At 43.2% G+C, this 14,900-nt stretch overlaps 1 protein-coding gene across 10 annotated transcripts in view; it reads left to right on the top strand.

Moving 5' to 3' along the window:
- Positions 1 to 13,123, top strand: part of ebf3b (EBF transcription factor 3b) — a 69,069-nt gene extending 55,946 nt beyond the window's left edge. For 6 of the 10 annotated variants that reach the window (XM_065959396.1, XM_065959399.1, XM_065959397.1 and 3 more), the window contains exons 11-16: positions 2,741 to 2,829; positions 7,821 to 7,886; positions 8,132 to 8,303; positions 8,705 to 8,890; positions 9,333 to 9,500; positions 10,793 to 13,123. In XM_065959396.1, the coding sequence (XP_065815468.1) occupies positions 2,741 to 2,829; positions 7,821 to 7,886; positions 8,132 to 8,303; positions 8,705 to 8,890; positions 9,333 to 9,500; positions 10,793 to 10,824 (713 nt within the window). In that variant the 3' untranslated portion in view covers positions 10,825 to 13,123. The remainder of the gene's footprint in view (positions 1 to 2,740; positions 2,830 to 7,820; positions 7,887 to 8,131; positions 8,304 to 8,704; positions 8,891 to 9,332; positions 9,501 to 10,792) is intronic. The other 4 variants (XM_065959400.1, XM_065959401.1, XM_020655136.2 and 1 more) reach the window with 1 other exon arrangement.
- The last annotated feature ends 1,777 nt before the right edge of the window (positions 13,124 to 14,900 follow it).

Here is a 14,900-nt window from a genome sequence, read left to right as displayed (position 1 = left end):
ACAAAATGTTGCACCGGGATTAAAAAAGACATGGAATGAAGATGTGAGGGAGAAAAAGAAGGGGGATGTAGAGAGGGGATAAGGCTTCTGTCAACATGTGTGGTGAAAGAAAATGTACAAAGAGCAGCCCCAATGATTCTTGTGAAAGCTCAGCAGATGAAAGGAAATCTTTGCCGTGGAGGAAAAATGTGCGGAGCAACAAGATGGACTCACACATAACGCATTTATTGTCCAGATTGAATATAAGTGCTCAGTATATATCATCAGCAGCTCTTACAGGATTATTGACATTGTCTGTGTCTGTCTGCACCCAGTGTACATGCTACGACTACAAAACTGTCAACTCATCAACTGACAGCACCGTTTAGCGCTAATGCAAGTCTCCATCAGCTGTCAAAAGCATTTGCATGAAATCAATAGCAGATGGCGGACTGTGTCACCAATTTCATTACGCTGGGGTTGTTACAAAGATCATCTCCATGATAGATGAGATGGCGACATGTCGACATGCAGAGATCATGCTTGGCGCTTGGTCTGCCGCTGCACAACTCTGAGCCATGTGTTAAACCCACACCAAGACGAGTTTAAATGGAAGGGTGGTGCTGTTTGAGACATTTAAAATTCTCCCTCCGTAGGCTTTTAATACCTCTTTTTTAAGGGTACAGGATATCCTACCCTCCAGACCATATTCTTTATATTTCTTAGGTCTGCATTTGCAGCAGGGCATCATTATCATTGGGAAGCCACATCAAACAGAACACCTCTCCCAACCTTAGGTCTCGTCCTGTACTGTACGTCTCTCCGGCTGTGTTCCCAGCATGCCTGGCGGGTTGTGCAGGCCCCAGCTGAGGCAGAGGACAGGAGAGCGTGATGTATCACCCTGAGAGAGCCCACTGACAGCCTCTGATGATGGATGGCCTGATTATGGAGTGCTTTTTACACATACACAATTTACATCACACTGAGCAGCGGGGTCTGGCAGGGCTTCCGTGCAGTGCGCACACACCCTCTCAGCCGGGCACGTGCACACCCACACACATCCACTAACACATATGCATGCTCCTGTGTGTACACATATACACATGTATGGGACTGCCAGAGTGCATAGATAAGAAAGGGGGTGGAAATAACAAAAGAAAGGGGGCAAATTCCTCGCTACAGCCTTGTCATGTACGATCAATACGGCAGATCAATCCTTTATTAAGGAGAAGATGGCGTTCCCCCACATAGCCAAGTAGACCTTTGTCGTTTGGGGGACGCATGATGACATGTCAAATCAGATTTCCAGCAGTGTATGTTTGTGTGGCGTGGGGTTTATTCAGGTGTGCCCATTTGCCACAGGATTTGCAAGCTAGATCCTTGCTATCGATTAGCACCCTGCATTGTCCATGCTTGAACACATAATTGCTCCATTGGCTCACGCTTGAGCTGGCAATTACTGTATACAGGTTTTGGAAGAAGTGGTGCATGTGTCAGTACAAGGCTTGCTGTATGTATGCGTGAGTAGGTACAGTATGCCTGTGTGTGTGTGTGTGTGTGTGTGAGAGCATGCTCGCATGTGTATGGAAGATGAGAGGGAACAAAAGAAAAGAGTGAGAAACATAAATGCTCGTTTTCCTGCAGTGACTACGAGGTTTGTGCTTCAGTAGGCCCGCTGCCTGCCTGTGTGTGTGCACTGTGCAGTGTGTGTGATTGTGTGTGTGTGTGTGTTTAAGGGGGGTGACGTTCACTTGCATTCACATTCTGTGGTGTTCGGCAGGTTCAGCGAGCTGTGCGGTGTTAATGCTGAAATTACATGCTGAGTAATGAGTGATGGGCCAAATTACAGGCTGAACAATGAATAGAGGCAGGCAGCTCTTATTAGTCTCCATAGAAAGCCATTGATTTATGAAGCGCCTCGCTCGCCGGAGTTACTCTCCTGAAAATGATATCTACATTGAGAAGTGATGTTCTCTATTAAGTCGTTCCTTCCCCCTTTACGCCGCTCTCCTCCCTTCCACCCCTTCCCCTCTCCCCTGCCCTCCCTCCCTTTTTTTTTCCTTGTCCTGCCTGTGAGTGTACACATGATTGTTTAGAATCAGACGGAGCTGTAAGGAAGCCTTCAATTACCCATTAGGACTGTCAGACATAAAACGACCCTGCTCTCACCAAAGTCTGGGTTATGATTCATTTACTTTGTGCCTCTGATTCATCGCCCAATATGCCTCATGCCCCAGATTACTATTTGAGGGGTGGGAGAGATTAATGGCTCCATGGGATCTGCCGCCGTATTTCACAGGCCCACTGTTGCAGTACAGTTGGTGCAGAAGGGGTAAAATGACAGCAACTTACACTAGATCAATGTGTGGACAGCCTTTCACAGATTATTAAGGCTCTGTTAGATTAAAAGACCCCCGCTATGTAGTTTGCTGTAGTCAATATTCTTGGGCAGATAAAAAGGGGGAGGGTCCCTGTGAAGGATTCTCAGGCTGATGTAGGTCATCACCGCTGTTAATGGAATAACACTCGGTGACACAAGTGTCAGAGGAGCCTGTGTCATTTTCCGTCCCTTGCCACCTCGGAGTTGATGATGTTTCATAAAACATCGCCTCACCCCTGAGGTTTCTTTGAAATTAGGCATTCCCGAAATGACTTTTGTTCTGTAAATTCCAACAGATTTCTCAATTAGTTTCTTCCTGTCTTTGGTAAAATTAGCTCTGGAATAGCTCTAATTCCCATCTTCTCTCTGTTTTTGTTTCAGCCCTGAATGAGCCAACCATCGACTATGGTTTCCAGAGGCTGCAGAAGGTCATCCCCAGACATCCCGGCGACCCTGAGAGGTTACCAAAGGTCAGTAAAGAGCCTCTGCAGTAAAGTTAAAAAAAAAAAAAAAACCCTACCAAACAGCAGTTAGACAGAGCTGTCTGTCTTTTAATGCCTTAATGCTCTGAATGTGACGAATAAACAAAACATTAGCATCAAGGCAGCGCACTGTGACCCCAAACCGTGACAGCTTTGCCTCACATATGTGGCTTACCCTCTAACCAGCGTGGTAATGGTATTGGTTTTTGTGTGTGGAGAGAGGCGTAAACTCTCTGTGTGGTAAAATAGCTCAATCAGGCGTTTTCCTCTCCAGTAGTCTGTGGAGATGGTAATCTGGTCAGAAACGACGTCTGCACCCTCATTACCCCACTCATGTTTTCCTTTCATTTTCTGCAGCTCGATTTGGTTTAATCTTTTGTTTACAGAACCCTGTGCCGTAAACCCCCTAGTCTTACTGCAGCTAATAGACAAAGACTGCATGTTATTATGCTTTGGCTTTCTTATTGTTTTCTTTTGAACCTGGGTGAAGGAGTTGAAAGCCACATCAGTTTTAGTCACACTGGTGTGACACATGAATAGGCTGCCATATTGAAAACTAAGCTTTTTTTTATTATTTCTCTCCCTCTGCAGAAACTCTTTGATTCTTTAACTCTTTTCATTCCCTTTGATTCTTTTATTCTTCCCATTTCCTATTGATAAAATCTATCTGTGTGTTTTCACTAATTGCTACCCTGCCAGTAACAATTTTGGTGACTGACGTTCCAGATGTGTCAAGTGTAATAATATGACTGATTAGTCCATTCAAAAGCCCTCGGCATGCAGTAAAGCGGTGGCCACCTTGGAGTTTTAATAATACCGTAAAACCTTTAAAGACCTTATCTATTAAATCCCAGCATGCAACACAGCAATATCATTAACGTCCAACGGACAATTTAATAAAGACCAGACTGTGTGGTAGCTACAGACGTTTGACCAAGGCAATGTGGAGAAATGGAACATCACAGCTAGTCCCTGCTTCAGTATATGAAGTGTTTCAATTAGACCTGGTCCCTGTGGAGACAGGAAACAACACCTAGACATGAAATGTTGCTCTAATTTCAACTGTAAACGCGGACCAAAAGGTAAAGTACACTTACCTTTAATATCCACATGGCTTTCTCTATCTCCGCAGGCTTCACTGACCAAACTAGCTACACCGTTTCAATTTTATAAAGCCACAGTGTCTTTTCAAAGAAGAGTGCCACAATGTTCAACACGGCTTTATTACACAGAAACCTCACTCCTTTCCTTGAATACAAAGTCGCTGTTTGGTTGGGAGACAGATTTTGACACTGAACCCAAGATTAGTTTTCCCGGCTGTGCGTATACTTAATATAGCACGGTCTCCCAGCCCTTTGCATGAAACAATCACAGAGTGAGATGAAACCCTGCACTTCCAATAAACAACATAAATATTTGATTTGCTCTCTAATGGACCCAAATATGGGGTTCAGGGGGCATGTAAATGATCCCACCGAGTGATTCGTCATTGTTAAGCCTGCCATCTGAGGGTCAGCTCTCGGGGTCAAAAGCACATTCCCAATAAAACAGCCGGCGGCGGGCTGCGGCTGGCATGTACATTTGGAATGAGAACAGAAAACGGCATATAGAGAACAGCCATTACAGGGTGCAGGTGAGGGTAGGGAGACTCTATAAAAAGAAGATAAAGCTGGAGGACGCACGGTGTGCATTAGCAGAAAGGCAAATCGACACCAGGCCCACTCACCGCCTCTATACCCACCCCCTCCCCCCCCCCCCTCCCATGACTTCACCCTCCAGTTGATAATATTACTGCGCTATATTGATTTCCACCAGCCTTCTCCCTGGGACCAGTAAGACACGTGGTAATTGTAAGGAGACAGAAAGCCAATATGGGAGTGCTCATGGATAGCAAGGGATGCACGCTAATATTGTTGCTACACAGAGAAAAAAGGGGGGAAGCTGCCTCTGATTGAAGTTTACCTCGTAATTCTAAGACAACATCGTAGATGACAGTCTGACCCTGTGGGAGGAGTAGAGATATAAAAATTCAATGCAAAGTCCAGGGTGAATATGAAAGTAATAAGTGTGAGCAGTCAAGTGATGAGAAAGGAGATTGGTTTGCGGGCATCGCGTTAAGTGAACAGAGACTTTGGAATTCACCCTCCTTTTTAAGATCTTGTTATAAAACAATTTTCTATTCATAATATAAAAAAGACAATTTATAATACCATTTTGTGCCCTCTGGCAGTAATGGACAAATAGACTGGATATCACATTATATCACACTCAATTTCTCTCTTCTGTAACAAATTAGATTCATTATGAAATTAAAAGTGGAAACTCAATATTGTTTTATTATTAAGCTGATTGCTTTTGATTCTTTTCTTTCCTCCCAAAATGAGCATAAGCCCATTCTTTTCCAATTCTTTGTGTAATCCACAAGGAGAAAATATTACAAATGTGTTCATGTCAAGCAATTACCCATGTATTTAAATGAATCTCTCTTCCTGTGCTCTTTGAAGTACCTTCATCTAATGGCCCTATGCTTCTAAATGCATTCATTACCTCAGGCTAGAGCTAACAGAGTAATTGCCTTACAGTTTTATAATGGTATTAGCACTCCAAGCTACATAACCTAGGCCCTCTTTTATTAACTGTGATAATATAAATACAACATCCATGTTAATCTAGTGCTTGAAGAATCACATCGGGGCTGTTTCAGAGCACGTCTGCTCATTGTTAGATATTTCTTATAACACATCATTTGTTATGGCTTCCTCTCATTTTTCTCGGCGATAGCGCAAAACAGCCACTAAATCTTGGGTGATCTGTCATCGCAGCGGCCCCGTTTAAGCAGTTGTTGAACACGAGACCTTTATGCAAAGCAAGGCGAACAAAAGCAGAAATCTGTCACGCGTTTGTCACAGAACAACAGAAATCATTTGAGGCCTTTAATTGTTTCAATTTAACATGGTGTGTTCTGATATGTCTCCATGACAAGAAAGCCAATTACACTTATGCTGGAGTAGTATTGAGATTTACATGGAAATGCCCTCAGAACACTATTCCGTGTTAATCGTATTCACAGCGTGAGCTGATACGCATGAAAGCGTCTCGTCAGAAGAAAACAAACTTCTTCCTTGATTGGGTGCAGCACTTCTCATCATTCGCCGATATGACTAGGTTGCCACTTAAGCATAGCCTTGCGAGTCAGCTCGGTTAGTTAAGACACCACGCGGTAAACGACAGATTAAGGATGAGAGGCAATATCGTTTCCTCTCCTCCTTTTTCCAAGCTGTCCTTATGTCACTGCTGCAAAGTACCATATGGACAAGGAGGGAGAGGACGTTTTACAGAGAATGAAACATGGCTTGTGAACGCGACAGTCTTAATTGCTTTAATTGTTGTTTAAAATTGAGAGCCATGTAGGAGATCTTGAAATATGATAGAATAGATTATTGGTAATTATTAACTGCAGACAAAAAGAAAGAAAGCCACTTTATCTCACTCAGCGAGAGAGAGAGAAATCTGTTCTGCCTGATGAGAACACATCAAGACAGCTGGTCCTCTCATTTAGTCTACCTGCCTCACGACAACCATAATTCTTTATTTGTATGCAAACTAGATGCATGCAACGTTGAGCATACACACCAATTTCAGAGGTAAATGCCCATTCTAAGAGCCACCCATCCGGTAACTTGGGGTGGATTAAGCGATATGTTTCTATAAGAGAGCATGGCACACGCTGGAAGTGGCTTCTACAGTGATTCATCTTGATAAATCAAGGAGTGTGCTAGATATGCTCCTCTGGATGAAAGGGCCCATACACACACTCCGTACACACTACATACGCTGTGCCTTGGAAATGCAGGCCAAGTCTTGGAGGCCGCTGTTTGAAGGCGCGAAGGCTGTGTTTACATTCATTTACGGCAGCTGCCGTCTTAATCCCACACTGCTATTGCCAAGTGATGGAACACTTCAGACAAATTACCGAGGCCCGCAAAAGAAAACACAGCGAATGTGGGAAGAAAACAAGCACCATCTGAGATGTTTCTGGTGACAGATTTGCATTGCTTTTAACCAGAGTTCTAACAGCACAGTCGACAAATCTCTGCTCTACAGCAGGTGACAACAAGCGAGCATTTTAAAAAACACACGCAGCAGCCATGTCTGCAACTTGCCTTTGTCAGATTAGATGCACTCTAAAAGGAGAAGAGGGTTTTCATTGAGCATATTGCCTTCTGTATTATGGAAAACAAAGAGAGCAGCCTGGTTGCTTGAGAGGGATTTAATTGTAAGTGCTGAATTCAAAGAGCAGATAAAGACACACAAACGGGCCAAACCCCACCTTGCTCAAAGCCCAAAACAGAGTGGGGGGAAACAGGATCTGGGGCCAACTCATTTTCAGTGTTAAGAGCCAAAGCAACACAGCTAATCCGCATTGTCAAGCGGGGGCAAGCATGCAGACATGGATAAGACCACATCCTGAGCATCCGTGTCCCCAAGGCACAAGCACCCAGCTCTTGCTGGATGGGAAGTCATTTGTGAAGTCCTTTGCAACAGCCAGTCAAAGAGGTTAATTGAAAAATTCCTTAATGTCATTACAACAGAACTAGATTAACCCAGAGCTAATTCACTTTATTGTTCTGAAGAGAGGGGACGCAGTGCTGAACTCCAGAGCAAACGTGGAGCCCAGAATCAGGGGTGAGGTGTTGTTTTTAAAGGACTATGCCAGTTTAATTAAGATAGGGAACATTATTCACTGCTCTGCATGGTTGGAAGGAGCAAAGTGGTGGTGCTGTATAAAAGCAGCGCCTGTGCCTCTTAAATCAGGCCGGCTTTTATTTAGCGCTTGAATATGTAAACATTTCCGAGGCTCTGCACAAGCCTGCTGGGTGATGTTGCTTTGGATATTGTTTGTTACAGTGTGGACCACTGGGGTCTCAAACATAATCTGTTTGGCTCTTAACATTTACACTTTCTGTTTTCTTCATCAGGAGGTGTTGCTGAAGAGGGCGGCTGATCTCGTTGAAGCCCTGTATGGAATGCCCCACAACAATCAGGTCTGTATGGACGCAGCTGCTTCAGCACGCTAAAACCTCGGCTAAATAAGAAAACCATTGAAAATTTACTGTTAAGATCACCAAAGGGTATTTTCAACCACTATATCTGGAGCTATGTAGGCTACATGCGCTCACCATATAGCCATGAACTATGCATCAAAGCAACAAAAAAAAAAGAAGAGAAAACATACAGCTATAAAAAAACACATAGATAACAAAACCTCTGCCTTCTCTGCGCTTCTCAGGAGATCATTCTGAAGAGGGCAGCTGACATCGCCGAGGCCCTGTACAGCGTTCCCCGCAACCACAACCAGATCCCCTCGCTCGCTAACACAGCCTCCCACGGCATGATGGGAGTCAACTCCTTCAGCAGCCAGCTAGCAGTCAATGTGTCTGAGTCACAAGGGAATGACCAAGGTATGTGATTTTAGGGTGCACACACACAAAAAAAAGTGGGATCCAGGGACTTGTGTGGGGTGGGGGTCCTTGGGGGAGGGTTTCAGAAACATAAAAGTAGTTAAATTCCATTTTTTTAATCATTAGAATCAAGGCCCAGAAAGAAAAGTTGTTGTTGAAGACTGTTAAACTGCTGTAATTGCACGGACATTACAGGCAGAAAGAAATCTAAGTAATTTATTTCTCATTAAACTGGCATGTGCAGCTTGTGCTCGTATGAAACGATTTGATTGCTGCAACAAAAAAAAACAAAAAAAAAATGTCATTCTCATTTACTATCATCAGAAAACATCAGTAAGTACTGTACTACAGAGACAGAAATGAATGAGTTTCCCTTTCCTTCTCCCTCCCGTGTTTTTTAGTGGGTTACAGCCGGAACACCAGCAGCGTGTCCCCCCGGGGCTACATCTCCAGCAGCACCCCGCAGCAGTCGAGCTACAACACCGTCAGCAACAGCATGAATGGCTACGGCAACGCCGGTATGAACCTGGGAGTGCCAAGCTCCCCTGGGTTCCTCAACGGATCCTCTGCCAACTCCCCATATGGAAGTGAGTAGCTTGCCACTATCGCTACACCGTAGTAGCACTAAGCTGCCGCTGATTTAATTCCAGCTCCCACATTCGTTTTCACTTCTATGAATCACCTCTGACAGGGTTATAACATTATTGATGGTGATAATATATTACTATTCATTCACAGGGAGCTTGTTTGGGTTTTAGTACTTTGGAGAGCACACACATGAAGCTCAGAGTAGGAGAAATATTCGTTTTTTTTTACGTGTATTTTTCACCGTATGCCACCTGTATTTGTTCAACTGGACAAGATGTTGATGGTAGGGGCCTGTGAGTGCTGATCGTGTATCCCCCCTGGCAGTAATACTATCCTCGCCTTACCTTAACTGCCCTCTCCCTCTTGAGCACTACTCACAGCACGTTTTCACTCTCTCCCTCCCTCCTTTCCTTCCCTTCTGCCTCCCTATCGTCTCCACAGTTAAACAAAAGAGCGCCTTCGCCCCTGTGGTCCGACCCCAGGCCTCCCCACCCCCCTCCTGCACCAGCGCCAACGGCAACGGACTGCAAGGTGAGCCCCCCTCACCCCCTCATCCCTTCCCTACGGACTACTGGTCAGATACCGCTGCTCAGGCCTCTGTCCGGTTTGGTGAGGGATTAATCATTACAAATATATGCATTTTGACAGGCCAATTTACACCTTTCAGTTCACACACACACACACACACACACTCACGCAAGCACACACACACACAAACAGAACACATCACCTCACACTCATATGCAAGTACAGTATAGGAACATGCAAACACACACGCGCTCATATGCGCATCCTTGTTGCCCTCTCATACAAATGATCCCCTCCGATGTCGCAGGAAAAGACCCTTCCCAGAATTGTTTTAGTAATTATGTTTATTAGGTTTTGTGCATGTGTCATGACCAACATGATTGCTTTGAAAACAAGCTTAGCCGTAGTGTGTGCCCCAAGATTAATAACATTGGGCTTAATGAAGTGGGAAATTAAAGTTCATCTTGCTACACGTTCATACTTATTAATACATGTTGTGCAGAAATTAATGAGCAATGCCTTGCCATCATCTGCGCTGGCAAACTTAAAAGCATTTCAAGCATGACTCTACAAATATACTCAGAGCAATATAATAATATATCATCCCAGCACTTCACTAGTCGCCTAATTGTTAAAACGTGTGAAAATACTGAATATATAAACTCTCTGGGTGAGGTACAGTTGCTAATGATATCCTAAGCAGATGGTCTTGGTAAAATAAGGGAAGCTACCTTTGATCTTGCCTAATCTCTCTTAGATAATGACACGAGGCACGACTCAGGGAAATGTAGGACTAATGCAGCTGTACAGTGGAGGAGAAAGAGACAAGGGGAGGAGAGGAGGCGTTAGAAAGGATCAGAGTGGGGTGGGGTGGGGGGGGGGGGTCTGAGGAGTGTCTTATACTGTAGCATTGTGGGAAGTGACCGTGTTGTTGCTCTGCCTTCACCACGGCCGCATCTCTGGGGAGTCTGGGCCGCTGTTTGCCATTACCCCAACGCCAGGAGAAATATCACACATAGCGAGACTGGCATGCTGGGGGCTGAAATGTCAGAGCAGGAGGGAGGTTTTCAAACTCTCTCTCCCCCCCCCCCCACCTCCCCCTCCCCGTTAGGAGGGCGTGCAGCAGCAGGCCGGCGGACACGGCAAACACTCACAGGCACATACGCAAACAGGCACATTAAGGCTTACATTCACGCACTTGTGCAGTGTCAGATGGCTAGACTCACATACACACACACACACATACACACACACACAGCACCCAGACATATGCATGCACACATTCAATTATAATCGTAAATTTTCATTTTAATATCTATACCTGTGTTAGCCCAAAAACTAATCTCTTCTCTCCTCTTTCTATTTTTCTGCAGCGATGTCCGGCCTGGTTGTCCCTCCAATGTAAATGCACTTTCATCATCTCAAGCACCAGTCTACACACTTCACAGGACAACCCCCCCTCCCCCCCCCCCCCCCCCCCCCACCTCCCTCAGCACACAGCCAAAAAGCTGGTGTAATGTATAGTACCTACCACTTGTTCTGTTTTGTAAACATGAAGAAAAAAAAGAAAAGAAAGATTTTTTTTCTTTTAAATGACTTTTAAAACCCTGCAGAAAAAAAGGATTTCATGTGGAACATTTTTTTTTCTGTGGGAGATTTTTTTTTTTGTTTGTTTATGCACCCTCTCCACCCCCCCCCCCCCCCCCCCCCCCCACACACACACACACACACACACTCACACACACATTTACCACCCTTGAAGAGGACACGGGATGATGAAGGGTTTATTTTGTATACCTGTCGGGTAGTGCTTCGGCCTTGGGACTCGTCCAATCAACCACATACTCTGATACTGGAAGGGACTCTGTGGACTCACCATCTGGTTGTAAAGTTAAAACACTGATGTACAGTACATTTGCCAACGAATTTCAGAATTGTTTTTTCTGTTTCAACTCTCTTTTAATAGATTCACAACAGTTGTGTGTCTTTATAATGTGACTTTTTTGTATTTTTATGTGTGAGAAAAATACACAGGGGCCAAGACAATTTCAACTGGAAAATATATGAGATATATAAATGTAGAAAAATTGATCATTAAAGTACAACAAATAGGAGTTAAAAACAGGGCGGGGCCGGGCGGAGAAGGTTGTACCATGTTTCATTCCTGCATTTTAACTTAAATTTTGTAATTTATTGTAGCTAGAAATCATCTTCAAAAGTAAAAAAAAAAAATCCTCTTTGATTCAACAAGGACAATGACGTGTACAAAACACTGCTCTGTTGAAGAATATGATGAACTTCCATGTCTAGAGCTTCCTTTTAAAGCAAGTGTGTTTTGCCATGTTTTTCAACTTTTTTGCTAGCACTGTATATTAATGCATTCCTAGGCTACTGTGAAGTCTGTTTCTTGTTGATGAGGAGCAGTCTCTCCCTTCTAGCTCCAACTCCCTTATGTGTTTTCTATGTGGTTAAAAAAATTGTAGACTATTGTGATATTGCCAAACTTGTGCTAAATATTTATACATCTGTCTTTTTCATGTTCTTTTAGATCAACAAAAAAAAACATTTAAAAAAAAAAAAAAGAAAACCCATTGAGAATGTAGGAGTATAGTTGTTCATTGTCATCTTCTGTTCAAACACACACTTGCGCTCACTGAGGGAAATTTTGTAACATATCAACTATAAATAATGTATTTATCTCTGAAATTTTGTATATTGCTTTTCATTATGTATGTATTAATCGTCATGCCCTTAATATAGTGATGCAGCACAGATAATTCAGCCAAGAACTGTTGCCTTCATTTCTTTTTCTTTTTGTATTTGATGAAATGCAATGTGCATATATTTCATGTGTATCCTCAAAAAATTTGTGTTACTCCGTCAAGACTCTCTGTCCATTTTTTTTAAAGGGGAAGTCAAACTTCATTGTTTATTTTTATATTGATTTTAAATTATCTATACAGACCATTTTTGGAGAAAACTTTGTTGGTTGTATTGTCAAATAAATTGTTTGTGACCCATATGATAGTTGTTAAGATCCAATAGAGACTAATGTGCATGAGGGACAACCTTGGAGCTAAAAAAAACACTCCATTTGTGGTTGTATTTTTTTCTGTTTTGTAGAATGTATAGAAGTCATTTTTACTCACCACTTATGACTCTGCCACATAGCTTACATGTGTTTACAGGGAAGAAAAATTTAAAAATGTCAACATTTGGAATGGAAACAGAAATGAATAAGTGATGTTTTATTAAAATTTTCAGTAAAAACACAATAGCTCCTCAACTGTGGACTTCCTTCAGTTTAAAGTGCAGTTTGGCTGGCAGACAAACTGACAATCAGGACAAAGAAAAAGACAGTAAACACTGCTGAGGACAAACCTGTGATACGTCTGTAAGTTGTAGTGTTTAGACTTTGCCATAGAGATAACTGTTTGAAACCTGTGGAAAAGTGTAACATCCATAAAAGATGAAAACTGCTCTTTATAGTCATATTCTTTCAGCACAGCACTCTGACATTGTGACATATTCCTACTGGTCTCTGTATCAGCATACCCTGCATCTGTGGTGCTTCAAAGGTTCATTGTAGTCATTCATAAACAGTGCAAGCTTTTTATTCAAAGCAGCCCAAATGGGGCTCATTCAAATCCCTCATTTCATTGCATTAAGCCACCTAGTTAATAAAGAATCAATACATTGAAAGAGCAAGGTTATCCTTTGTCTATAAGGGCTGGTATCGTTTTGAACCTCTCATAGTTTGAGCGCTGAAAGGGGGGCCGCTGTGAAATCTATACTCATCAAGTGGGTCAAACAGGAGGAGAGAAGTGTTTGAGGGAAGAATAGTGGCTCTCCTTAAAAACAACTGAGCATCTTATCAGGCATCCAGAGTGGTCGCCCAGAGCAGGTCACAAAATGTCAATTTCTCATCAAGGCAACATTGTCCGAGGCCACCTCTCCTTCTAATGCACAATTAAACGTCGGCGAACCTGAGTGGCAATCAGCATATCACTGCTTATTATGTCAGCCGGCATGCACGGGGTGGAAGATCTGACGGTGCAGGAGAGATAGTCCAAGAGCTGCTGATAGCGCAAAGGACAGATACACTCAAAAAGAGAGATTTCATTTTCAGCAGCGATCGCCTTGTGCTTCAAATCGTTCCCTCGATAATCCAATGTGTCTGATAACAATGGCCACACATGGGCTTCTTTCTTTTCCTGACATTGCACTATCTGCTTCTGATACACAGGTTTGGATCTATCACCTTGCTTGCTCTGGTCCTTTTAACGATTTGACTAATTAAAAACAGAATTTTGCCAGACACAGACTATCTTTAGTCTTAGCTTTTCAAAATAAAACCAAGGAGAGAGTCTCTCATAACAAAAAAACCAGCCAGTATGTGTGAGTGGAAAAAATAAAAAGACACAGAAAGAACAATTCTGAGAGTAAAAGTACAATCAAAAATGACTGATGAAGTTTGCTCTGTTGTTGCCAGTTTTAAGAGCTCCGAAGCCTAGCAGGCAGGCTGGAGGAACACTAGATTGTCTCAGCAGGTTTCCCTGTACCCAACGAGCAGCTCCCAGCTCTGCCACACCACTCAATCATCGTGAGAGCCTCTTTTATTGGAGAACTCTAATGGCCACCCTCCACCATGATCTTAATGTGTGCATTAAATATTTATAAATCCTGGGTCAATAATGCCCCATAACCAGAGCCTGACAGACCCCCACCGTACCATGTGGCTGCCTCCCCTCTCAAACACAGGGAGAGGTCACCGGGTCACGCAATCAAAAGAGAGCGAGCCTCGCCACATCCATATGTTGCCACTCTTATCAAGACTTTCCTCAGTACTGGTTATCTGTCAAAGGAAAGAAATATTGAAAGCAATATCGATCTTAACTAGCCTTGTGTTGCCGAGGGCCACGCTTCAAACATCTGCTCGTGCATTGTTAGATTTAAAAAAAAAAGAAGAAGAAGAAAAAAAAAAACTCCTCTCAATAATATAAGCTTGAGCGGTAATATAAGACTTTGTGTGACGCACGCTGACGAATAACTGACTTATTAACAAGCATCGCTGGAGATTTTTTATTTTTTTTAATTTTTTTTAAAAGCTGATATGTGAGTATTTCTTAATTAGCGGCGGGTTAATTGTGCAGTCTGGCATCTGCGTGGGTGACTCAGTAGCTTATACATGACGATCTCCAGGCTGCGCTCCTGTGCTGTTCAGGTGAAAGATTGTGCTCCGGTGATAGCGCCACACAAAAGAGCGGCCGGACAATGAGCCAGTCAATGGAGAGCTCCCAGTTGAAAGAGCCACAATGGCCGTGCATGCTGGGAATTGGGGCTGGATGATATAAAGGAATGAAACCTTCATTGAGGCCATGGAGGACAAGCATTCAGAAAAGAGGTTTTTTTTTTGTTTGCTCTTTATCAATCGGCTGTTTCCCATGAGAAAAAACAATTGAAACTGACCTTAAAAAGAGA

This window comes from Labrus bergylta, chromosome 10, assembly GCF_963930695.1.
Source record: "Labrus bergylta chromosome 10, fLabBer1.1, whole genome shotgun sequence".
NCBI classification, from domain to species: domain Eukaryota; kingdom Metazoa; phylum Chordata; class Actinopteri; order Labriformes; family Labridae; genus Labrus; species Labrus bergylta.
The sequence above is the reverse complement of the archived record's forward strand: the minus strand, read 5'-3'. Positions and strand labels throughout refer to the sequence as shown.